Source organism: Chelonia mydas, chromosome 5 (assembly GCF_015237465.2).
Source record: "Chelonia mydas isolate rCheMyd1 chromosome 5, rCheMyd1.pri.v2, whole genome shotgun sequence".
Lineage (NCBI taxonomy): Eukaryota > Metazoa > Chordata > Testudines > Cheloniidae > Chelonia > Chelonia mydas.
Window position 1 is genome coordinate 96,683,213 of NC_051245.2, and position 26,425 is coordinate 96,709,637.

The 26,425-nt window shown below is 42.1% G+C and overlaps 1 protein-coding gene and 1 long non-coding RNA gene across 5 annotated transcripts in view; one reads left to right on the plus strand and one right to left on the minus strand.

Moving 5' to 3' along the window:
• Positions 1-24,925, plus strand: KLF9 (Kruppel like factor 9). Of its 4 annotated transcripts, XR_005225750.2 has the most exons (3): positions 98-1,293; positions 21,448-22,215; positions 24,735-24,925. XR_005225750.2 is itself a non-coding variant. In XM_007065615.4 (2 exons), exons 1-2 carry the CDS (start codon positions 792-794, stop codon positions 21,675-21,677), a joined length of 732 nt encoding a protein of 243 aa, XP_007065677.1. In that variant the 5' UTR covers positions 1-791; the 3' UTR covers positions 21,678-24,925. The 4 variants fall into 4 exon arrangements, 2 of the variants coding, with proteins under 2 accessions (XP_007065677.1, XP_037757777.1); XM_007065615.4 differs by having other exon boundaries at positions 1-1,293; positions 21,448-24,925; XR_005225751.2 differs by lacking the exons at positions 21,448-22,215; positions 24,735-24,925 and adding an exon at positions 12,925-13,548 and having other exon boundaries at positions 92-11,659.
• LOC122465976 overlaps positions 6,759-26,425 on the minus strand; it is a 27,976-nt gene continuing 8,309 nt past the window's right edge. The window contains exon 3 of the long non-coding RNA XR_006291139.1: positions 6,759-23,830. This is a non-coding gene — a long non-coding RNA (uncharacterized LOC122465976). The remainder of the gene's footprint in view (positions 23,831-26,425) is intronic.

The following is a 26,425-nucleotide window of genomic DNA, read 5'->3' on the forward strand; positions in this document are numbered from 1 at the left end:
GAGGAAATATTAGGATTGGCCGGACTCCTCGTTTATAGACACGCCTCTCATGCAAAAAGGCTCTTCTGACTGGAAGGGGGAGAAGGTAAACAGAGTTGAATCACCCTCCCCGCTGACCAATTGGTGGGGGGCTTGGAACCTTACGTGATGGGATTCTGCGAAATTGTTACTGAGCAAGAGCATGCCGGAACAGTGAGGAGCGGCAGGCGAGGGGGGAGTGAATCAGGCAGTGGGCAGAGGGGGGGCAAGAGTCTTGTAGACCTGGAGCTTTGTCTGCTATTTCAACAGAGCGTCTTGATGAGTGGGTGAATGTGCAGGGAATTCTAACGAAGGCAAAGCGGCTGGGTGCATCTCCTGAGCTCCTCCTGCGATTTTTTTTTTTTGGGGGGGACACACCTTGGGTCCTTTTAAAACGCTGGATTACTTGAAATCACCACTAGTGACAGTATTTCCAAGAGAGCCTTATTATAGCCTGTCAATGTGCTTGTCATTGGGAGTGAATTGAAATCTGGAGTTTCTGGTGATCACGGGTAAGGGGTCTAGGAGTGCAAGAAGTCCCAGTGTAGCACCAGATTGTGGATGCTGCCTTTGGAGTCATGGATTGTTATATAAAGATCAGTGGCTGAATTCGACTCCTTGCTTGGATACTAACGCACACCGCCCCACCCCCTCGCTACTGATCTTGGAGGCTGAAGGCACCAGTGTGCTGATTAAAAACCCCGGGGGGTACGACAGAGAAGTTTCGGTGCCTGAATTTTGGTTCTCTTTCTTGGTGGTTACTCGTCTGCAAAATGTCAGCAGTTGCCTACATGGATTTTGTTGCTGCTCAGTGTCTGGTTTCCATTTCCAATCGCTCTGTGGTACAGGAACAGGGGGCTCAGGATGCAGAGCTACTGAAAATGCCTGATGAAGAAGTGACCAAGGACCTGAATGACCCCAGGGATGCCTGGAAGGATTATTGCACATTGGTCACAATTGCTAAAAGCTTGTTGGACCTGAACAAGTACAGACCCCTCCCAACCCCTTCCATCTGCAGTGACAGTGTAGAAAGTCCAGATGAGGATGTAGGATCAGACAGCGACGTGACCACTGAATCTGGGTCGAGTCCTTCCCACAGCCCAGTGGAAAGACAGGATTCTGGCAGTGTGCCCAGCTCTCTCTCTCTCCTCCACAGTGGAGTGCCTGCAAAGGGGAAACTAGCCACTGAAAAGAGACACAAGTGTCCATACAGTGGATGTGGCAAAGTCTATGGAAAATCCTCCCATCTTAAAGCCCATTACAGAGTGCATACAGGTTAGCTGTGGTCTCTCAATTGCAGAGGGGGCTGTGGGGGTTACCTCAGTGTTACAGAGCAGCATTGGCTATGCAACACTGATTTTAAGTCATGAACATTATCCTTGTTCTTAAATGCTGCAAATACAGACAAATATTAACGTTAAGGAAGTTGGTTGTCCTGGTTTGAACTCCTTAGAGATTATTTTACTATTTAACCTGTTTTCCTCCCATCCTCCATTTTTGTCTCTCATCCTTGTTGTTATTAGCTATGAATGCAATGGCTTTCTGGCTACATTCAGTCTATGAAAGCATGGTATGTTACTGAAATTATATGGAATGTTTAGGGTAGAGAGCAAAGGGTGTTCTATGGGTTTGTCATGTTGTTGAGATTTTTTTTCTCTTCTCTGCATCTGTAACACTGAGGTTTACATGGAGAAGATCAGGCCAGTAGAGGAGCTGTTCAGTCTAAAAATGGTATAGTCTGCTTCTATGAGAGTAGCAAGAATTAACCAAAAATTGCATGGAAGCTGCACGCCCTGTATGCAGTAGGGCCTTTTAGGGACTGCTCAGTATTCTTTTAGGCTTATGCTTGTTGTTTTTTGTGCTTGCCAAGCTGGCTTTACATTTGACCAGGAGTCTTCAGAGAGTTTTAAAATAACACTGAATAGTACAGCATAGAATTTTGACAAGATAGTTAGTCGGAAGCTAACTCATCATCCCCTACTTACAAAGTCAGATTTCAGAGACTCATTTTATTCATCCTGTGTGTTAGGACTCGTCCCCATGAGCTCTGCTGTAAGATTAAGGGCGTGGTCAGTTTCTGAGGTCGTGGATTGATGACGAATTTTACGAATTCTCATAAGGAAACCTGTAAAGTTTAACTCCTACATAAATCAGAATATGAAAGGTCTAGTAATTAATGAACTAAGATCTGAAAAATAGAGGAGGAGAAAGGCAGTGTAAACTCCACCTTTAGAAATGTAACCATCCTTGACAAGGCAAATATATTTTGATTAATCAGCACACTGAAGGAAAGTTGTGAGGTGGTTAATATTTTAATTTACAAAGATTATGAACTGGTATACCTCTTAATTCAGACTTGCTGGTATAAGGCTACAGCACACTGGGTCCTAAATTATATGACAGCCACCTTCATTATAACCATTTATATTATAACACTGCTTTTAGCAGACTCTTTTTGTGAAGGTATTGAGCAAATTTTTAATGAGCAAATGTTTTTAAGGAAATGCTTGCCCCCCCCCCCCCCCACATAAGCATAGCAAGAATAGAGGGGCAAATTCTCTGCTGATGTAAATGGGCACACTTCCATTGACTTCAATGGAATGTGGCCCATATTTTTAAAATACAAGCACATGAGTATGATACACACAAACTAGAAGGGCAGCTGCTTTTAAAGATCAGATGTTGGGTAATTCTCAACCACTGTTCTTAACTTTCAAAGCTAAGTGCATTCCAAAGCTTTACAATTTTGTGTTTTGATAGCACCTGTTCACCATCATTTTAATCTGCTCCCATGAGGGGACTGGATGGCTCAAAATACTAGTAATAGGGGGTCACAGAGCTATTCGTTTTTACATCATGAATGCAATATAGGTCAGTAATGGCCAAAGGTAAATTACCATTATATTATGGCTGTTTGGTGGCCTATGTGAAATGAACTGGTAGTCTGAGTCTAGTTTCTGATGACATCACTCTCCCTTTCTATCTCTTTCACACACAACATAAACTCCATCATGACAAACTTGCAACGTTGTTGGCAAAATCAGCAAAGAGACCAAGAACTGAATGGACCTTGGGGGAAATTTTCAAAAGCATGTAAATGATGTAGGGCCCAAATCCTTAAAGGTACCTAGGTGCCTAAGTCCACCATTTAGGCACCACTGACACTTTCAAAGTTGCCAGTGAGCTGCCACCTAACCCCATAGGTGCCTAAGTATCCTAGCTGCCTTAGTTTCCGCTAGTCAGCATTTGCAAAGCTACCCCACAGTTAATGAGCTGCTCCAGCTCAAGCCAAAGCCCCAAAGTGAGATTACATGGGGGGTGCCTATCTCATCAGTGGGGCCTGATCTGGTAGGCATGCTCTGAACATGTCTTAAGACCTGATACTTGTCGGACCCCACAGCTGAAGGCAGGTCACCAACAGGTGGAAGGACAAAAGAGTGCCCATACCAAAGAGACATGGGGGCATAGGGAAATGTATAATGAGTGTGAGAAAGATATCAAGCGAGAACAGGGGAAAGAGACTGTTTTGGTTGATAAGACCTGGTCTACCTAAGTGGCTGGTCTGGCTTAGGTGCCTAACTCCAGGAGAGGGCTCGTGGCTGAGGAGCCTGAGTGGTGGGAGGCACCTATCTCTAGGCCACATGCACCAGTTCAGCTACTTAGATGCTTAAGCCCCATCCCTCTCCTTAGCATTTCACTCCTGGCTAGCCTAGACAACTCCCTGGTCAGCTGACTGGCTTCTGAAAATCTCTTCCTTAAGTGCTTAACTCTCTCTATGCATTGTACAGGGAGCCTGAGTGGCTGGCTGCTTAGGGTTTCGGTGTTCAGATGCTGAGTAGAGCAATACCTAAATACCTTCAAGGATCTGGGCCTAAGTCCCATGACTTCTAATGGGACATATGCTCCTAAGTCATTTGGGCACTTTTGAAAATGTTACCCTTAACCTAACTTTTGACCCCCTCCAGGTAGCCTATTTAGCCTGGGGGGATGGGTCACATTGACAGGGCAACAAAGACTATTTCATTGTCCATGCTCTTCCTGTTCCATAGAGGACATCAGTCTCCAGTAGTGTCACAATGGGGTTTTTCCACCAGGACTAAATTCATAAGACTGGATTTGCTAATATGCACAAGCGGTTTAGCAGGTGAGGTAGTATGGTAAAATGTTAACCTAGCAGTAAAAAAAACAACCCCCAAAACTGCTATAGTAATTGAGATGTCCACAGGCTCTCCTCAAAAACTGTAAACATGGTAATTGTAGGCCTTATTTTTATTTAAATTGTCATACAAGTCCTTTTAATTCAAGTGTCTGAATAAAACCATTACCATACATGTAAATTGCAATAGGAGACACAATACTGGTGCATGGGGCTGTTTAAAAGTTGCTATAAATAAGAGTTGTGCATAAGTGTAAAAGTAGAGAGTCAGAGGAAATCAACAGCACCAGAAGTTGGAAGTTTACCTTCCAGTCATAGCATCTCTGTTGTAGGTTACTTTGTTCTTTTCTGAACTTTCTCTAACAGTGGTGGTGGAAAAAGAGGAGATTTTTATCACAGGAAGATATACCACAGGGCACTGCTGCAATAGTTATGCACTAAGAGCAGATTTATGAAAGAAAATGGCTAAATCTGAGTTACAGTTAAACTCCCATTGAACAGGCTCTCCTTTTGGCCTAGCAATACTGTACTACTTTGCATTGCAATGAGGAAGACCTGGTTTTGATTACCTGTCTTGTGTTCTCCATGCTGAAGGGCTAATAAAGCAGCATGCTTAGCTCAGGGAGAGCAGGTGAACAAGAAGAATGGTTGTGTGTTATTCAACAGCAATCCCTATGGTTAATTAAGGAACCTCTCTGATTGCCTGTGGGAGCAAGGAAAGGAATGCAGTCGTGCTCATCTTGTTGGGTTGGTAGTCATTCCATAGAACCTTATGGAGAAGGGAAAGTCCACCTGAACTTCCATTTATATCTTCCTAGTAAAGAACTTTGGGGATAGAATGTAGTCCTGATTTTTAAGCCTCAACAAGTGAAGTTTGTGGGAGAAAAATCATTCCATTTGCCCACTTCCAGCCCATAGCTACAGACAGAAACTAGAGAAGAAGGGAAAGACATTTGTCACAAAAGTAGGTTTTTTATTTAAACTCTGTCTTTTAACCTACCCTAGGGCCTGTGTGGTATCTGCCCAACCATTTCCGGTCCAATACTTACTCAGAACTATGGTAACTAAATGTAGGTGAAGATTTGCAAATTTCTGGCTTTCAAAAGACAGAGGAAATCATAGTATCATTTCCAGTTTGTTCCCAGAGCTCAGGTATTCATCCTATTCTGAAGTAGACATCAACTGGAATAGCATTTTGCATGTTGACATGCAAATTAACATACAACACTTTAGAACCTAACCCCCGCATAAGATGCGACTCCACTGTACTAGGTTTCCACTGGTATCCACTTCATATGTGGCCTAGGTAAACCCGATTCCACTTTGCTTCCAATTTCCTATCACCAGTATTGTTATATCAAGTAGGTTTTAAAGTCCACGCATGAGGCAAAAATCGCGTATAGTCAAAATGAGAGAGATGGAAGAAAGACAGAATAAAAAAAGGGAGAAAGAAGACTTCAGCGTCGTTATGCGCAAACCGGTGTGCCTCAGGATGGCCAGGAGCATTGTCTATGATCAGCAATACTTTAAAGTCAAGTCCTTTCTCTTCGAAGTACCGCTTGACCTCCGGAATGAAACACTTGTGGAACCAATCCAGAAATAATGCTGCCGTCACCCAAGCCTTTTTATTTGATTGCCAGAACGCAGGCAGGAGATTTTTGTTCTTGCCTTTTAGGGCACGGGGATTTGCAGCCCTGTAGAGCAAGCCCGGCTTTATTAAATGCCCAGCTGCATTGCCACAAAACAACACAGTCATACGGTCTTTAGCTGCTTTGAAGCCAGCGGCTTGTCTTTCTGATTTTGAAGTGTAAGTGCAGTTGGGCATTTTTTTCCAGGAGAGCCCAGTCTCGTCAGCATTAAAAACTTGTTTCAGAAGATAGCCCTTTTCTTCTATAATTTTCTTTAATTGTTCAGGGCAGGCTTTTGCTGCCTCTTCATTGGCAGATGCAGCTTCACCAGTAGTCTGCACGTTTTTGAGGCTGAATCGGTTTTTAAAACTGTTAAGCCAGCCTTGGCTGGCTTTGAATTCCTTCTCATCAGAAGGCTGTCCCTCTTCGGCGGGAGATTTGAACAGTGCGTAGAGGCTAAGAGTTTACGGTTCATGTCTTCCAGCCATAAGTTTAATGCCTTTTCAGTTTTCACTAAAGTCTTATCACGCACCTGGCTCATCACCTTAGCAGTTATTGGTGCACTTGATGCCACGGCTTGACGAATTTCTCTCTCGAATCTTGATGACACGCATGCTAGATTCGTTGCGGCCGTATTTACGCGCCACGTTGGAGACCGACATAGCGTCTCTCAATAAGTCCAACACAGCCAGTTTTTCCTCCAGCATTGGAACAGATCGCTGTTTCTTCGGTTGAGCATCAGATGAAGTAGTTGGCTTGCATTTAGGGGCCACGTTGTACGAAAAATACATATCTTTAAACACTAGAATCACAGCGCGGCGAGATGCTCACCGGACCAGCAGGCAGCAATCGATCCAGTGGGGGTCAATTTATCACGTCTAGTCTAGATGCGATAAATCGACCCCCCCGAGCGCTCTCCCGTCGACTCCTGTACAGTACTCCACCGCCGCGAGGAGTTGTTGTTTTTTGCCGAGTGCGTATAGTTGAATTCGCATAAGTTAAATGTGCGTATGATGCGACTCCACTGTAAAGGTTAATGTTAATAACAGTGTACCGCAGTTTTCAGTGATTAAATAACACCACAAATATTCAGCTATATTCTTGAGTAATAAACTTTCAGCACTTTCCAGTGTGAACAGAGTTAACTTTAGCTGATGGAATAGTAAATGATACTCCTCATCAAGAGGATTACTTCATGAATGGGAGAACAGAAAAAGCTGGGTGTAGCCTCCACAGTTCACCCAAAATCTGTACCTATAAATCACAGATTACTCCAGTGCCATCTTTGGAAGGGGAACAAAACAAGTAAGTCACTAAGGGAGATCAAGACAGTACCCTGGGCACATAGGATTCTTGAACTCGGCACATGAATGTAAAATACACATGCCGGATTTAAAGTCATTCCAAGAGTGATACATTTCATAGCCACAGTGAGGTATTTCTTGATTGGATTGGCCAGGGACATATATGACTACACGTTGTAGCGTTAACTATCTTAAGTGACTGCTTCCTTCATTCATTTAAAAAAATAAAACAAAACCCATTCATCTCCATGATTTCATGAACCCTTAAGATCAACCTGGCATTTCTTAATGTGAACTTGCTTTCCAGGGCAGAGATTTGATTTCTCACTACCTTTGCAGCCTTTAGCACTCTTAGTTAAAGTAGATGCTCATCAATAGTTACTGCCATCTTAAATTTTTAATATTTATCTTATTCTCTATCTTGAAAAATGGTTTCATAATGTCTACTCATTGTACCTATGGTCTGTCTTTTATTAATACCCCGTTTCACCCATGCATAGCAACTAAACAAGTTCAAAATGTTTAGTGACCACTCATGTATGTTGTATTGCTGTGAAACTAAAAACACATTGGCACATCTTGTTCAGGCTGACAGAAGATGAGGGATGAAGTACCAAACTAAGTTACAAGAAGAGGGGGACTGCATTATCAGAGATTTCTTTTATCTCCTTAACTGCTCGTTCAAAACCAGCCCCTCTTGCAGAAACCAAAAGTAACCATCTGATGATTGGTTGCCTATGGCCTGCCTCATGACTCCTGCTCAAAGCTAGCTTGAAAATTAATATTTAATTTTAGTGATGTCTTGAGTTTTGGACTGAAACATTAGTAAGAGCAAGATTACTATTATAAATTATTTCTGGTAGCACCTATGAAGTGCTTGGAACTTTCCAAATAGAAGAGGAGGCCTGGCCATGTTCCTCAAGGAACTCACAATTTAAAGACTGTTTCTCTCTCTCTGTCCTGAGGATAGGGAAAGGATTCAATACATATGCAATTATGTTTAGAATGTGTATACAAATATAATAAAAATAGGACATGTAAAATTATACCCAGACTACTTCTCAGAGTTGTTGTTGTCAATGGCAGCTTTCCCATGAGCATCATGATAAAGGTGTGTCTTCAGGAGAGACTTGAATGTGACAAGGATATGGGTCTTCCAAATGAACTCTATAAGGCTATTCCGTGCATAGGGAATAGCATAGAAGGTACAGAACCATAGGCGATGCAGTTGCAGACAGAGGGGCAGTCAAGACTGAAGTCATTGGTGCAGTGAAGAGGCCAGGTGGAAGTGGGTGGGGATGGTTGATTTAGAGTAGTACAGCGCATTAGCTTGGAAATACAGTCTCTTTGTTACCAATTTATATTCTGAATGAGGGTAGAGCTGGGGTTTATAGCTTTTAAAAGTTTTTAATAAAAAAAATGGAAGGTGAAAGGAGGGTGTAAACAAGGAGGATGAAAGAAAGCCAGTAATTGGACAAATGGCAATTGGTGGTGATGGTCTCCCCCATGTGGCAAGAGAGGATATGGGCAGCAGCATAGGTATCAGGAGGCTAATTCTGTGGGCTGTTACAGGATTAGTAGAAGTCTACTCAGTTAGGGAACCCAGGCAGACCAGAGGTCCTGAGTGCTCTATGTAGCAGATGCACTTGCTCCTAAGATTTGGCTGTAAACGCTTGTGCATATTAAATATTCATAATGAACAAGGATTTCCCTGTATTATAAGTGCTTGGAAGATATAGATCCCCTTGAGTGTGCTATAAAATGCATGAGGTATATACATTCTCTGCCTCCTCAATAGGGCCTTAGAGGAACCCATGTCAATATGTGAGTCAGAGCCAATCCAACAGTGCAAGAGTTTTGTAACAATACAACAGAAGCTATGCCCTTGAACTCCTCCTTTGACATTTTGCCTTTGGTGATATTCAGCAATAGGTTAAGGGCAGAGACATGGAGTCACAGATCTGAGTTCTACTGTCCAGAGGGAAGGCAGGGAGCAGCATTTCTGTCACAACAGAGACACAACTGATGGATGCTGCAACACAAACTGCATCGTGAATCCAGGCCCCTTATTAGTTTAGGCTGCTCCTGACTGCATTACTTTCCCATTTATTTTCTGAACTATCCCTAGTTTCAGACAGTACAGATGTGTATATTAATGGGCAAAGTTTGGAGCATTTTCTTGGTGCTTTTAAGTTTCAAATGGAAACAATCTGAAATCTAACATTTTAAGCTCCTTATTCAGTACACGTTACACAGGTAGTGCATTTATAATATGGCTGAAGATCAGATAGCAGTGCTCAAAGGGCATCTTGATAAAAATGTGTGAAACCATTTTTCTCAGGGATTTATAAAAATGTGAAAACTTGTATTGTTACTTAATGGACATGTTCTCTATCCAGGAGAAAATTGTTTGTAATATTTGATAAAATTTGATTACATTGCTTGAAAGGCTACGAGGGTGAGCAAGTTAGGCAAAAATCTCTCTCATATTTTCAATATGCTTTTTTTTTTATAAAGAGAATTAAGTATTTGTTAAATTTCACATTTGGAAAACTACCAAAAAGTGTTAGTGGTCACAGCACCCCATCAAAGCAAGGAAAAGCACATTTAGAAGGGAATCAGAACAACAAAGTGACCTTATCTCAACTGCTTCACTTTATCCTTTCACACCAAGAATGTAACTCCTGTTGCCAGCAGAGGACATATTAGAAGAGCTGACTCTAATGAGTTATTGCACCCTGTTGTGCCTTGGTGCTGGAGAACACTTGGTATATTTCTTCCTAACCTGATTTTGTCCGTTTGTGCGTGTAACCATTAGGATCACTGTGGGTGAGTACATTCACCTTCAGTTCACTGCACTGCAATACTGCACCATCCTCACATTCATAAACTGACAGAGCTGCCAAACCTGAAAGAGAGGAAAGGGTTGGGGAAAACCAAGTTAAGTTTAAATTGCCAAATCCGAGGATAGAAAGAACAGAGTCCATTTCAAAAAATCTTATGATTGTCTTAATCCTGTGTTTAGATGCCAGCCAAGCACTCTTGTGCGGGTATGTTCTGGAATGCCATGCCGGCACTTTTTTGGGGGAGCCAGAATGGCATTCCAGTACCGCTGATAACTGTAAAGTAAACCCATGATAGTGGTTATTGCTTTCATTCTTCACCTTGCACTATACGTGGTCAGTGCGTATGCAGCAAAATGGTGCATTCTGGCTCTTTTTTTTTTTTTTTTAAATGCTTGAGAACTGATGCTAATTATAGTGACTGGCACCCTATAAATACCTAAGCAAGAGAGTGTCTCAGGTTGTCCTGTTGAATAGTCTAGCACACTTTACATGATGAATAATTAATCAATCAATGGGGGAATTCATAGATAAAATGAAAACACCTTTTTTTGCTCCTGAACATAGGGGCAACAGATGTAAATTGGTGCAGTCAAAGATGTATTGTAGGAATCCTGCAGCAATACTGAGCTTAAGTTTGGTGGTTATGTGTATGTTGTGGCTTTGGATCTTACCCATACTTGAGCAATTTGGCAAGCTAACTGCCATTTAAACCTCCCAGCACACCTGTCATGTGTCTGCCCACAAAATTACTATCTACGGGGCACAGGAACATATCACACTGTGGGTTGTACTTGCTCCGAGCAAGGCTAGCTACTGTGTTGCCCACATGACTGTGAGGCTCCATTGGTACAGTGCCACTGTAGATACAAAGAGGTGGTGCAATCAGAAACTTCTATGCCTAAACTCTGTACCGTTTTCTTTTTACTTCATCATCATCTTAATAAAATTATTAAATCTCTATGGTGCAAATTGTCCTCCCATCACTGTCCCACAGAGCACTAGCCACCACTTAGGGGGTTCTGTTTAGCCTAGTTCTTCTACCTTGCTGGTTCAGGATCAAGTTTTCTGGAAGTCCCTTGCCTGTATAAATAGTACTGCATACCTTCAATCTCATTTTGTGCTGTTTTTTGTCAGCCCCCTTAGCTTTGTGTGTTTCAGCAAGTCAATTTTGGAACAATTTCAGAAGGAAAAAGCTATTGTGAAGGAATGCTGTGAGCTGGCCAGAGGCAGATACCCAGGTGCTTGTGAGATTCAATTGCAGTTGAACTCTAATTAGGAAAACTTTGGATTATGACTGAGTGACGCAAATATAGTGCGTGGCAGGGAATCACCCACTTGGGGGAAAGACAACACCAGGAGAAAAGTAAAAGGGCCACAAAAGGGCCTGAGATAACTGAAGCCAGTCTGGGATAAGGAGAAAAACCTGCCTTTTTTCTCCCCAGTGAAGTGGACATTATTTTTGGCACTCATCCATCTACAAAGCATGAGATACTTTGGATGGCACTGTGACACCTAGCACCTGGGCCATCAGGAGAAGAGGAAGGAGAAATATTCATCATAGCCCAGTCCATGACAAGGGATGTGGGCCAGGACCAGGAGGTGCCTGAGACCTTACCAGGATTCCAAAACCTCTTTGGAGAAGCTCAAGATCTGGCTACAGCAGCCAAACAGGTTGGGGTGGACGTAGGAGACAAAGGAGCACACAAGGTACATTGGATTTTATTATTTTCAGCACTCAGGATTGGTTTTGCATGCTTGGGGGCTGTGGGAACATGTTCTTTGGTTCTTTCAAACGCCATACTCTTACTGTGGGTGGTTATAAGATCACATGATGCTAGAAGATCCTATTCTCCCTGGCTCTGCCACTACAGCATAAGGGGAAGCTTTCTTTACCCTCCCTCCCAGGTTCAGCTCCCCCAGATTCTGTCAGGATGGACAAGCCCCACCATAATTCTCCACATTTGGCTACATAGCCAGGTGTCCCAAGTAAGGGCAGAATTTTCAGGCATGCAGTAAACTTGTCACAGGGCCAGGCTCAAAATGGAGGTCAACCAAGGAAAACCTGTTCCAAGAGTCGATCAAACCCTGAATTATCCTAAATGTAAAAGCAGAAGAGTATTATTACTAGAAACCTCATACTGTGCAGCATGATCCCACCATGTCCATGACCTTGTCTCAGTGAGCCCATGTATCAGCCAAAGGCATCTGTCTAGCTATCCACTCTTATCAAGCTGTTGTTATAGTTCATTCTGCCTTTCTGTTTAACATATGAGAGACACAGGCATAAGCATTACTCAATAACAAGCTGCTCTATACTAACCACCAGTGAGGGTGTGGAATAAGGACTGTGTTGAACTTCACTGAGGTCAGCCAACAACGCAGGGCAGAAATCTAGAAGAGATAATGTATTTTAGCCATATTTTTCCCCAGTCCTCCAGGAGTAATCGCTGAAAGTCTTTTGTAAAAATCAGTGCTCAATCTGAGCAATCAAATTAGGGGTAATGCTAATTTCCCTATACACCCACAGAAGTTCACTATACCTCTTCAGTCCCAGAATAAGCCCTATATTCAGGCATGAGAACTCCTCAAGTGTAGGATTATCAACTTTGCTCCTAATTTGTTCAAACCGAGCTGTCATTTCCTGTTCTGGAATCCTCAACACAAAGAGTCTCTCTGTCTCCTGTTTGCCTGGATTAAGCAATTTTTTAGTCCCTTTGAACTACAGCCATCAAGCCCCACCCCTGCACACATTGTTTTCATTCCCGCTGCCTAAGAATTGATTTTAAATTAGGGAGAGAATGTTAGTTTATGTCCTTACCATCTTAAATAGTAAGAACAGAGCATCTTGCTGTAAGAAGGCATTGGAGTGAGAAAGGAACCAAAAGCAGTTACTTTTATTGCATTCCTTGGTACAGACAACCCTGGAATGTCATTAATTAGCCTATTAACATTCTTCTTATTTCTCATTTCAGAGGGCCCGACTGCACCCAGGCCCAGTGTGGAAATGCTGGCACATCACAGAATGGGACAGCAAAGGCATCAGGAATCACAAATTATTGAACAGTTGACCATTTCACTGGAAGGAAATGGAAATGACTCAGAGGGGCATGTAAAGGGACTCTGATACAATGTTTAGATTCAAGAAGGAAAAAGCTGGTCGTTTTTTGGAAAGACAAGACCAATTTAGGCAAGAGGACAGAAAGCCAATGACTGAATGTACATGGCATGATGATGAAATGACGCTGCCGGATCAAGAGGTCCACAGAAAACTTCAAAGAGAATACATGGAGAACCAAAGGCAGCTAGCACTATTCTCCCAGCACCTGTTTGCATTGTACAACCACCTTAGCATGATGCTATGGTACAGAACTGCAGCCCATACTGGACTGGCTCATCCCTGTCTGCTCCCTCTGCTGTGTTCTCCTGGCACTCTGGTGGTGAACAGGACAAAGAACTGGAGTATGCCAGACATGCATTTTATGGCCCTATAGCCCCGTAAACCAAATTTGTGTGTGCTTGGTTTATTTTTCTCTGGTTACTTATTGGAGCTGTCCTGAATGTTTGTGGTTTTAAATAAAGTAAAATTGCATAATTTATTTCAGTGTTAAGAATCCATAAAACATACTTTTAATTTACCCTCATTACACCACCACTCCATTATGCCACAATTTTCTTTACCCAGACTCAAACCGATAAGTGCATACATAAGGTGAAACCCACCATCAACAAAGGAAACAAGGATATTTAAGGACAGCACATGCTAACCCTTCAGGCTTGAACAGGCAGAATGAACATTATCACCACTCCCTCTCTACACTACCCTGGCAAAATGTGAACAAAGCATCTCTGATTCATTTCGTTCACATGCCTGGTACAGCCAGCATTAACGTGTTACAGATTCCGGTAGTGCTGCTTGTCTGCCTGTGCATAAATTGTTGCAAGTTCCTATTCCAGACTCTTAAACACTTCGCTATTGCTTTCACAGATGTGCAGAATGCAAGAGGCAGATACGATGTCCACCGCTGCCAAGTGCGCTATCGCTGCACGTCAGCAGGCACCTCCACCTTGTTTAAAGCCTTCTAAATGCATACGCCACTACCACACTGTCTCTGTCAAATCAGCTATTTAATCACCATTTCTCTGGGCTTTGAGAATGGCTTCCTGGCCAAGGGGAGCAGTGGATTTGCAGGCTCACAGAATCACTGAAAGCCTGGAAAAGAGGATGGTCCTCTTTCTCCTACCTCTATCTGCTCTTCAAGAGTTCAGAGTTTTAACATTTTCTTGTATCATGCACTAAGTTTATGCTAACTTCTACATGAGACCGGCGTGGAAATGAATTTTCTGTCCCACAAAATTTTTTGAAACTTCAAAAATGTTCCCATTCTGCATCAGAATATACCTGAAATTTGAAAATTGCTTCCCCTGGATAGGGAAGAGACACTGACTAGAGGCTGGTGGTTAGGGCATTTTCGGTATACACAGGTAATGCAGGGACACCACATATTGCCTCTCCGGCAATATGTGGTGATTTTATTTTAGGAGCTCCAGCAAAAACATTTCTGGCTGAGCGAAGAGTGAGCTCTGACATTTCAGCCTGACTTCCATTTTAAGTTCATGTCCTGGTTATTGCTGAGCTTCCCAAAGAGTGATGGGATTTTGACCTCTTCTCCCACAATTCTCTTGGAGTCCCAGAATGCATTGCCAAATGTCCTGCAAGCCAATGCTTCAGGACTTTGTGCCAGAAGGTGTGAGTTAGGCATTGAGAAGGCAGTACAACCAAAACCCTTGAGTAGAGTGCTGTACACTCTACACCAGTGGTTCTCAAACGGGGTCTGGAGGCCCCCTGGGGGGCCTCAAACAGGTTTCAGGGGGTCCACCAAGCAGGGCCAGTGTTAGACTCACTGGGGCCCAGAGCAGAAAGCTGAAGCCTTGCTGCATGGGGCTGAAGCCAAAGCCGGAGCAACTCAGCTTCGTGGGTGCCCCTGTGGCATGGGACCCCAGGCAGTTGCACCTCTTGCGACCCCCTAACGCTGGCCCTGGCTTTTATAAGCAGAAAACCAGTTGTTGTGGCACAGGTGGGCCATGGAGCTTTTATAGCATGTTTGGGGGGGGGGGACCTCAAAAAGAAAAAGGTTGAGAGCCCCTGCTCTACACGATGAACTCCCAACCACCCCATTCTGTAGGATAGATGCAACCATGGCCTGTGTGTGCATGCACAGCAGACCTATAAAATTAAATTGTCTCCTTTCTGGGCAGTGGTTATTTAAAAAGGCTTTCAACTGCACTTGGAAAGGTAGAGCGGGAAACAGAGAAACCTTGAAAACCAGAGTCAGAGCTCCGAAGGTTAGAATTATTCAAACACGTGTCTTCTCCCCCTCTCTACTAGTGCTCTGGAGTGACTCACTACTTTGCTACTCCTTTCATCCTTCTTCCTTGACCAAGAGCCAATCTTTTTCTGGGCTAATTCTAAATCAAGATAGTTTCAGAGTCATGTCCCCACTTCATGGGCAACATAAGAGTTCTAGTTTAACAACATACAGAGTCCTAGCATATCCTTTTCAGTCTGGGGCAGAAAAGTCTAACAGGTCACAAGGCATGCCACGTAGCTAGAAGACTGAACTTCATAATGTATTATATGAGCGACTGTTTTCATCTATTAGACTCAGCTTTTACCACTGTCACTAAAGTCATGCATTCCAGTCACAAAGCCTAGCAGACTAGTAAGAGACCGAACAGAGATTCTAATCTGGTCTGGCCCTGTCACAGCAGACACAGCAAACTCCATCACATCCCAGCTGGTGGCAAATGGCAAGACTTCTAATTGAGGCAGAGCATTCTGTGCAGTTAAAATGGTGGTTGGAAGGCTCTGAATGTGGACATGAACCTGATGGCTCTTTCTACCGATCAAGAGCTTGACCTGGTTATATCTCAACTGCAGCACGACAAGGCTCCTGGTCTAGATTACACCCACAAGTTTCTTTCTCACTTTGGGCCGATTTCCAAAAGCTGGCTACTTTGATTTTTGAATCATTGTACCCAGGTGCAGAGCAAAGGCTGTAGCTGTACCCAAGCCAGGGGAGCCATTGACAGACCCAGAGAGTGGCTGACTGAATTCTCTGCTGTGTGTTATTTACAAGCTGTTGGAGAGACTAATGCTGATGTGAATTAGTGAGGTAGTCAAGGTACCCTCAGTTGCCTCACATTCAGGATGGAGTCAAGATGCACCCAAGAGTAGATATACTGAAAACACATTTGAGTCAGGAAAGTTGGTGTAGTCCTTATGAATCTGACAGCAGGCTATGACACCATGTGGCACATTGGGCCAACTGCCAAGTTGCTGCGAATTATTCCTTGTAGGCCGATGGTGCAGTTCATCCAAGAAATGATCAATAACCAAAGCTTCAGCCTGCAAGTTGGGGAGAAAATCATTCACCCTACGTGTCTACACAATGGCCTCCCAAAGAGGGTCAGTTTTGGCTCCTCTTTTGTTCAATATATACACATATGACCTTCCTGAAACATAGGCCGAGAAGTACGTGTATGCTGATTACATCTGTATTGAGCGCCCCAGAAATGACTTCCACAGGGTTGAAGAGAAGCTCAGCCAACACATGCCTATTTTGACCACATATTCCAGCAGGGGAGATGAATTCTCAATGAAACCAGGACAACGGCAACCACTTTCCATTTAAACAGTTATCTTGTCAATCAATTCCTCTCAATGTGTGTCCCAGGATGGCTACTGAAATTCCAGCCAGTTATCAAATACTTGGGAGTAAAACTCAACCGTAGCCGGACATGCTGGCCTCACCTGAGACTCCTGAAAATGAAGATCTCTTCCCATACTGCCTTGATACGAAAACTGTCAGGAGCCTCCTGGGGAGCAGACTCTTCAGTCCTTTCTACATCTGTATTGGCCCTGCTATTTGGTATAGCTGAATAGTGCTCCATGGTCTGGGCGAGCAGTTGCCACATTCAGTTTGTTGACATGAAGAATATTGGTCACTCATATTAGTGACTGCTTGAATTACACACCAACCTTCAGTCTGTATGTGCTAGCACACATAGCTCCTTCAATGAGAGGCTATTACTATTAAGTCTGACAAAACTAGCCTATTACATCTCTGGCTGGCTGATGCCCCATTCTCAGACTGGAAACAACACACAGTGCCAACTCAAAGGTCTGCTCATCTTCAGAGGAGTTGTCCCACTCCTGTGGACTGGGAGTGTTACACCCCTGCTAATCTCTCAACACCCCTTTGCCATGGCAACTCACACACTTTTGGACAAGAGCACTACAGACGATCAGCGTCACCAGGGTGCTGAAAACTACATCATAGATTGGAAGCATTGGTAGGAAAGAGAACCTAACACACTAAGTAAATTCAGGAGTCCACCACTGCACCTTCCTCCTTGTCTATATGATTGTACATCTTGGACCAACCTCAACAGGCTACTCTCTGGTTCGTTCAGAGTTGCTACTATTATGCGAGAGCTTGGCCTGGTTTCTTCCCTACACTCAGACTGTGGGACAGCATTGCAGACGATAACTCACATTGTGGAAGAGTGCCCAACCTGACATCAGAATGGCAGTTTACAATGCCTAGCTTCCATTGATACAGAGCCTGGACATCAAGCTCTGACACCTATATATGACAGAGAGAGACTAAGGTTGAAAGCAGCGGTCTCAAACTGTGGGTTGGGACCCCAAAGTGGATCACAACCCCATTTTAATGGGGTCGCCAGGGCTGGCTTAGACTTGCTGAGGCCCAGGGATGAAGCCTGAGCCTCACCCCAGGCCAAAGCCCAAGGGCTTCCGCTGTAGGTGGTGGGGCTCAAATTACAGGTCTCCCTGCCTGGGGCTGAAGCCCTTGGGCTTTGGCCCCTCTTCCCACCAGGGCAGCAGAGCTTTGACCCTCCCACCAGGGCAGCAGAGCTTGGGCGGGCTCAGGCTTCGGTCCCCCCTCCTGGGTTCATGTAGTAATTTTTGTTGTCAGAAGGAGGTTGCCAATTTTTGTTCTCAGAAGGAGGTTTGAGAACCCCTGATCTAAAGCCACCATTTTCTGGCCAAATCTCAGAGAATCTACTCCCATCATTCTCCTTGAATTCTTTGCTTTTGACTCTGTCAGTAATCCTCTCCTTGACATCTTATCCTCAGTGGACCTTTGTGATACTTTCCTCTCCTGGTTCTCTTTCTTCGTCTAGCTAGTCCTTCAGCTCTGACTCCTTTCTTCTCATGCCATCTTCATGGATTAATTTTAGGGATTTTGATATCTGTGAATGCAACCTATGGGTGCCTAGGACACATCTAATGGTTATTGCCCATTCTTGAAATCTTTGTTTCTGAAAGTGTTCAGCAACGCATTTTGGGTTAAGGTAATGGGTTTTGCTCCCCACACCCAGAAGCACATCAGTCCATGTTGCTGGATCTGACAATAAAGGGACAGTAACTTTTTAGCCTAGGAAGTTGAATTGAATTGACTTGAAGCAGCCAACCAGGAGATTGAGCAGCTTTGTTTTTCTCTATTTGGAACTGTGTTGGTGGCCTGGGTCCCCATTTTTGTTTCTTTTCTCACAACTCCAGCTTCTAGTATTCCTTAGTGAAAAAGGAATACTAGAAGAGTCTGTGTATTCAAAAATAATCATCCCAATTTTGAGGAGTGCTTCAGAAAGGAAACAGAAAGTGCAAGTTTGTGGATACAGCTCATAAAAACCAAGTTCTAGTCATTTTGTTCTATATAGCTCTTTATATTGCACTCATTACCACAGGATCTGAGTGCCTATAAGTTATCCTATACAAATCCACTGGCTGATACCCCACTGGCAGCTGTCTTGATGAAAATTAAAGATCCCATAACACTAGTGTTCTAATCAGGACTCTCCATCTCAATTTAGAAAACCAGCAAGTAACTGATTTTAGGTCCTGATTCAGAAAAGCAACCCTGTTCAGGACAGCACTTAAGCATTATATGAATAAAGTTAAGCATATGCCTAAATGCTTTCCTGAACGGCTGTTTATGAACTAGTGGTGGAAACAAATTGGCACTTTGTTTGCTTACACAGTCACTGTGCATCTAAGGTGAAATCCTGACCTAACTGTAGTAATGGCAAAACTCTCATTGACTTTACTAGGATTTCACCTCAAGTATTTAGCATCATTGTAAAGTGCTTTACATAAGCCAGAGTATGAAAGGTAGTATTATGGAGTTGCTGATCTGGACTCCATAGTTTAAAAATGAGTCATAAGTTTTCAGTTTAAGTTTAAAACCATTGTTTTGTATAAATCCCATTAAGATGGCAAAAGTCCAAAACATAGACTATAAAGATTAATACTATTTATCTTTTTAATGGCAATTTGATTAAAATTGGGTCATTACAGAGAGTAATCTGCTTCAAATTGTCCCCTTTTCTGAAGTTTTACACTGGATTGTCTCACCTGTTTTCCAAAAACCTTTGAAAGAACACTAAAGTGCCCTGGGATCTGTGCTTTGCACCACACGTTGCTCATCATGCAATGATTAATACAGTATCAGTTATACATATCCTTCATTGGCATCATAATTTTAAACTTTTCTCCATAACTGAAAAGAAATGTATTATACTAAACCTGCTGTAATGAGCAGTGATGCTGTAACATGGTCACTGGCAGGGGAGAGAGAGAGAGAGAGATAGAAAGAATGCGAGCCATCTCTGCCCAATACTCCTCTAAGCTAGGGGGAAGCTCCCTGAGCTGGGAAAGAGAATACCAAATTCACATTTCACCTCTACTGAACGTGGTTTATATTTCCATGATTCTCACCACCCTGATTATCAATCCAGTCCTTGAACCCCAATTCTAGAAGGCAAGTATGAGCTGGCACCTCATTTTACAAAATTAGATTAACAGAGACATTGCACAAGTTCACTGCAGGTACAGTCAGAAGTAGAAGCCAGGATTAAAAATGGCAGACCCAATTAGCATCCCTTAGCCACACAGCCTTTCTGATTGAATGTGCTTTGGTTAGCCTATCTAACTCCTAAACTCTCTTTTCAAGACCCAACAATAGACCCTGGGATTCCTGATCTCCAATATGCTAATGTTGTCTGGTAAACAGTTTAGTAACCCCTTGTGAAAGTGTGTGTCAGGTCCTCTTGTGACTGACCTGAGGGTAGCAAATACTCTTGTAGCTCTAACAGTAAAGATCTGGTTTGAGGGTTAAGGGTTCAAACATTGCTGTTGACCTGTGTGAGGGGATATTCTGGTTGCACGTGACAGTTTGTCTTTCAGGTTTTCTTTTTAAATGCAACTGGTTTATTTAATTTACACAAAGAGAAGATATCCCATAACACATTAATAATTTACTATAATCTGTACTATTGGAATATGTAAATTATAGCATGACATCAAAATACAGGTATTTTGCATTTCAACCATTGGCATCTCTCCCTTGGGGACCAATTCACTGAAGTACATCAAACCAGTATAAAACACTAGCAAAGTAACACACAAAGGCTTTATTTGGTGACAGCGAAGGTTGCTTCAGGAAGCACCCCACCAACTGACAACATGAAAAGCGTGGAAACAACAAGGTAAGGGAAAAGTCTCCTGCATTTCTTGCCACTTTCACATTGCCCGCAGCGCTGTCAATAACACACTGCAATGCTCCACAAGGTTTCATTTCCCCCTCCACCAGATACCCAAAAGCAATATATACCCCCAATTTCATCAAACTTCTACTCTAATGCAAAGCCTTAATAGTCACCTCAGCAGTGTTAGGGCAGAAGAACTTCTCAGCTGTATGGAACGTATGGCAGTCAGACGTGCTGATCTGCTCATACAACAGCTTCAGAGGCCTGTTAAGATTTTGCACTGGAGTTTGATGAAATCAGGGTATATACTGGTTTTTGGTATCTGTTGGAGGGAGACATGAAACCGTATGGGTTGTTATTGACAGCCGTGAATAACCGTAGGGTGTTATTGACAGCACTATAGGCTATGTGAAAGTGGTAAGAAATGCAGAAGACTTTCCCCCTTAGCTTGTTATTCCCTTCATAGGTGCTGACTTTGTGATTTCCCAGGGGGTGCCCCACCTCTTCCTGCCCCTGCTCCACCCCTTCCCACCTCCTCTCTTGAGCATGCCCTACCCCACTCCTCCTTCCCTGCGCCTCCTGCACACCGCTGAACAGCTGATCACCAGCGGGCGGGAGGCCCGGGGGAGGGAAGGAGCTGATCGGCAGGGCTGACGGTGGGTGCTAAACACCCACTATTTTTTTTCCGTGGGTGCTCCAGCCCCGGAGTACCCACAGAGTCAGCACCTCTGATTCCCCTGCTTTTCACGTTGTGAATTGGTGGCATATCCCATAATGCAGCCTTAACGGTGATTAAGCAACACGTGTATAAATTTATTGATTTGTGTAAGCTCTGTGGTATTGTTTGGTATTGCTCTGCTGTCATCTTCTAGATTCCTGTTTTTCCTTCTAAACTTTCTGGTTTTATCATCATTACCTTCCTACAGGTGAGCGACCATTCCCGTGCACATGGCCCGATTGCCTTAAAAAGTTCTCTCGGTCAGATGAGCTGACTCGACACTACAGAACCCACACTGGTGAAAAGCAGTTCAGGTGTCCTCTCTGTGAGAAGCGGTTCATGAGGAGTGATCACCTGACAAAGCATGCCCGTCGCCACACTGAGTTTCATCCAAGCATGATTAAGAGATCAAAAAAGTCAAGCTCCACCTCATTTTGAATGATGGACTACACTGGGGGAAAAAAGACATTGGTAAAGGCATAACTGATCAGCACAAGAAGTCTGCCACTGTACAGTTAATATTCCCTACTTGCATTTTTAAAGCACATGTAGCTGAAATTTAAAATAAATATTTTGTCCCCCGTGCTGATAACAGTCTTAAATGAGTGACTGCTGAGTGAGGTTGGGGGCAGAGATGGGGATCAGAGTAGATGATTAATTTCTTTTGTAACTTAAAGAATCAACACGGGTGTATATATGTCTGACTGGGTGGTCTGACCTGTGACTCCACAATAGTGATTCCAAGGTCTTTGTGATTGCTGTCATAAACATGTTTTGTTGAACAATGTAATGCTGCTTGTATTTAAAATTTGTTTAGTAAAACCACTTTCCAAATCATTTAAATAATTCTCAAGTAAAACTCCATAGCACACATCTTAGAAGTGGGTTCACTTCTATCTCAGAATGATCCATCATTTAAAGACTGTTAAGAAATACATCACATGTGTTACTAATACCACCTGATTGATATACAAAAGTAAGTTGAATTTAGACTAAAGAAAACTGGGTCTAATTTTTCTTTGTATGAACTATACTTTTGAATTTTTTTTTCCAATAAATCTGTGTATAACGTAAGCGGATACTTTAAGAAAAAAAAGTAACAAAAAGCAAAACTCAGACTTTCTGACATCATGTGTATTTAGCTCTATTATTCAAAGTTACCAGAAAAAAAATATCAGTCAGCCTAAATAATGTGGCAGGAGTATGAAAGGAGAAATATACTTCTCTGAATTGTTCCTATAATTTCATTTGACAATATATACCGTACTGTACTATATGAATGCCACTAACAGTGCTTTATTCTGCTGTTTTATTTGAATGGATGCATAATAGCAGCTACCATCTTTAGAAACTGCTGCTTTTTAAAAGGTTTTTTCTCTTCATACACTTGCCTTAAAGGTTTATTCTCATCATACACTTGTCCAACTCCTATAAATTCCAGTGGGAGTTGTGTGTGCTATGGAGAGACTAGACCTTTCCTTAAGAGCAGTCTATGCTAATGGAAACAGCTAAGGCTCCTTTATCTTTTCATAGCTGTTGTATAGAGTTGAGGGGAAAATCATGAGATAATTAGAACTACAATAAAGAAGGCATGTCATAATATTCCTTATGACATAAGCCTCACCACTAGATACCTTGTATAGTACTTGTGTGTCATATACAACATATTTTATTATAATGGCAATATTACATTTATTTAAAAGCTATGATTTGCTCTTTAAGAGGAGTTAAGACATCAGTGACGGAAAACTTAAGATCATTTACATTATCTGAGTTTTCGTCTTGTTAAGTTAAAAGCATGAATTTAAAAAAAAAATATTATGGATTTTTCCCTCTTCATCCACTTGTATGGTGGAGAATTATGTTTACACACTTTTCTTTCCAGAAACGTTCTTCTGGTCTTTTGTTTTTACCCTTCCTTCAAAAGAAGGAAGGTGAGGTGAAGCCCTATTACAGATATCTAGGGCCAAATTCATCTCTGAATTAACCACACTGAAGTCAGTGGTGTTACACTGGGGATGTTATTTGGGTCCTCTTGTAAAACTTTGTATATAAAATCTTGTTAGTACACCTGCAGCGACAGTTATCTTCTCATTGTTTCACCTGATAAAAAAGCTTGCTTCCTAGAAATAAAATTCTACTCAGAAGTAGAATATTTTCTTCTACAGTTATACCTGGCTTCCAGCTTTAGAGATCAGTTTGTCTATAGCATTTTTACTTGTGTAGTTCATTAGAAATTCTGTCTATGTGAAGAGAACTGCTTTTAAGGCATTAGGGATATTGAGCAGTCTGTGGAATAAAAAGGGAGGCGTTTTCTTCAGTGAAGACATCAGGAAACCAAGCACACTTTCTACCTCCGTTTCAGCTTTTTGAAACAGTTATTTTAAGAAACAAGCATTAATTTCTGGTGTTCAAAATAACTTGTAGGGACATTTGTTCTTCCTAATAAATAGGTAGCCTGGCTATTTCTATTGACCCAATGTAAAAAATTTATTCTGCTTACCAGTACTGTAACTATTGCCTTGGGGTCAGGACCATGTGGTAGCCCAGCAACTCACAAAGTAATGTTTTTATACTCGTCCTCCCCTTCTCTATTAAAAATAAAAAAACAAACAAACAAAAAAAAAACACACTTAACGGAGTTTAGAGTCAGTTCTACAATCCAGCAGCTGTTCTATGTGTACTGTTGCCATTATGTGGGACAAGTGCAGTACTTAGCAAATTAGGGACGGATCATGTGAGATACTGAGTGTCCTTACCTCCTATTGACTACGTTGGGAGCTGTGGGTAATCAGTACCTCTTGAAAAAACAAAAAACAAAAAAATCAGACCATTTAACTACCCATAGTAGCCTAAATATGGATATAGGTGTCGAGCTATAAGCAACCAAGCTTGAATATTTGGGGCAGAATGTACATTTAAACAAAGGTCACTAAATTGTTTTTCATGTTATAAAAAAATGTAAGGTACTCTCACAGGTACAAAAAATGGAATGTATAAACTCATGTCTATGTTTGTGAGAAGACCCTGTCTATAAAAATTCCCAAGCAGAAACCAACATTCTGATTTGCTTTAATACATGCTGTATCTCAGCCCCGTCCAGATGGGATTAACATGGTTCATTAACCACGAACAAAATACATTGAGAAAGTTTTGGGGTTTTGGTTTGTTTGTTTGTTTTGAGTGAAAGCCGACAATGGATTGAACATACAAAACAAATTGCAGGATAGTCATTTATATTTTAAACTGAATTTCTGTAAGAGACTGTTGCAGGTGTTGGAAAAGAAAGAAAAATCAGGTTCTCTAATACTATACGTACTTGTCATACTATTCGGGAAATACTTAATAGTGCTGAAGTTAGGACAGCTCCTCTCCTCAGTTAAGAAAGCCCTTCACTACTGCATAGAGAAGCCAAGGCTTTACAGGTATAGCTATACAGCATGCTACTTTTGTGAACAATTTTTTGATGACTTCCATAAACAATTCTATTTTCAGTTTGCAGATGGACTTCGTTCAGTACACACCAGACTGGACTCGTTCTTCAGAATGCTGTTTTACTACAGACTAATGATCTGTAAACTATAAAATACCAACCTTTACAATGATTTAATCAGTTTTATTTTTGTACAGTATTCGTATCCTTTATAAGTTATTTTGCTGTCCTGTTTTGTAAATCACATGAACTTGTAAAAAAAAAAAAAAAAAAAAAAAGGAAGAAGTAGGCATAGGTGTTTTTTGTACATATGTATATAAATTGTCCAAATAAAGAAAGGAATAAAAAAAATTATCTTGTTTTTATGGATGATTTTAATCAGACTGTGACTGCAGAAAGGTCAATTTGGGTGACTGAAAAAAACTTCCACTACCATAGATGAAAAACATCTATGTATTTTGCTCTCTGAAGACGTTGAGTTTTCAAAGCTGACACAGACATTTAATCACACACCTCCCAGTTAAATTAATAAGAGCAGTGTGGCTAAATCCCTGCATCAGTCTTAAAAATCTCAACCTTTGGTAGTGACTAAGGAGATTGGGTCTTGTTTCTCTACTTTTTCAGGGCCATATTCTCCCCTCCACTAATAAAAGCAGACAGGAGCTTAATTACGGTATAACCTGCTGAGGAGAAAGAATACCAACCCTTCAGTGTGCTCCCCCTTTCCTGGAACCTGAGAAGCTTCTCTGCTATAGCTCTATGGTGTGAGGGCTCCACAGATGTTTAGAGGATAGGTGCTGGAAGAAATGCAGCTGGGGAGCAGCCACTATTCATGACATTCTCTCCTCCTCACCAGGCAGATGCCCATGGCACTGGGCCTTTGCTGATATCCTGAGATCTGTGTGGTTCTTGAGACATTCTCTAGTTTAAGAGGTAAAAGCCTCTGTTCATTCCATACCAGGAGGGAAAGATGGTGGATGCCTGCTCCTAGATGCACGTTGAAACTCAGTCAGTGTTGGCAATTCTTTATTTTTATTTTATAGTGATTTTCAAAGACTTTACTCAAAGAGTAGCTGTCAATGGTTTGCTGCCAAACTGGGAGGATGTATGTAATAGGATGCTGCCTGGGTCTGGTACTATTCAATATTTTCATTATTGACTTGGATAATGGAGTGGAGAGTATACTTATTAAATATGTGGACGACACCAAGTTGGGAGGCGTTGCTAGCACTTTGGAGGACAGAATAAGGGTTCAAAATGACTGACAATTTGGAGAATTGGTCTGAAAATCAACAAGATGACATTCAGTAAAGACGTGCAAAGTGCTACAATCAAAGAAAAAAATCAAATGCACAATTACAAAATGGGGAATAACTGGCTAGGCAGTAATACTGCTGTAAAGAATCTGGTGGTTCTGGTGGATCACAAATTGCATATTAGTCAACAATGTGATGCAGTTGCTGAAAAAGCTAATATTCTGGAGTGCATTAACAGAAACATCATATGTAAGACACACAAGGTAACTGTCCCGCTGTACTCAGCACCGGTGAAGTCAGGGCTGGAATATTGTGTTCAGTTCTGGGTGTACCACTTTAAAACAGACATGGACAAACTGGAGAGAGTCCAGAGGACAGCAACAAAAATGATAAAAGGTTTAGACAACCTGACCAATGAGGATAGGTTAAAAACCTGAGCATGTTTAGTCTTGAGAAAAGATGACAGAGGGGGACCTGATAACAGTCTTCAAGTATGT

Coding starts and splice junctions, on each gene's coding strand:
- KLF9 (XM_007065615.4), top strand. CDS start 792: ATGTCAGCAGTTGCCTACATGGATTTTGTTGCTGCTCAGTGTCTGGTT. Junction 1,294..21,447: donor CCATTACAGAGTGCATACAG/GTTAGCTGTGGT, acceptor ACCTTCCTACAG/GTGAGCGACCATTCCCGTGC.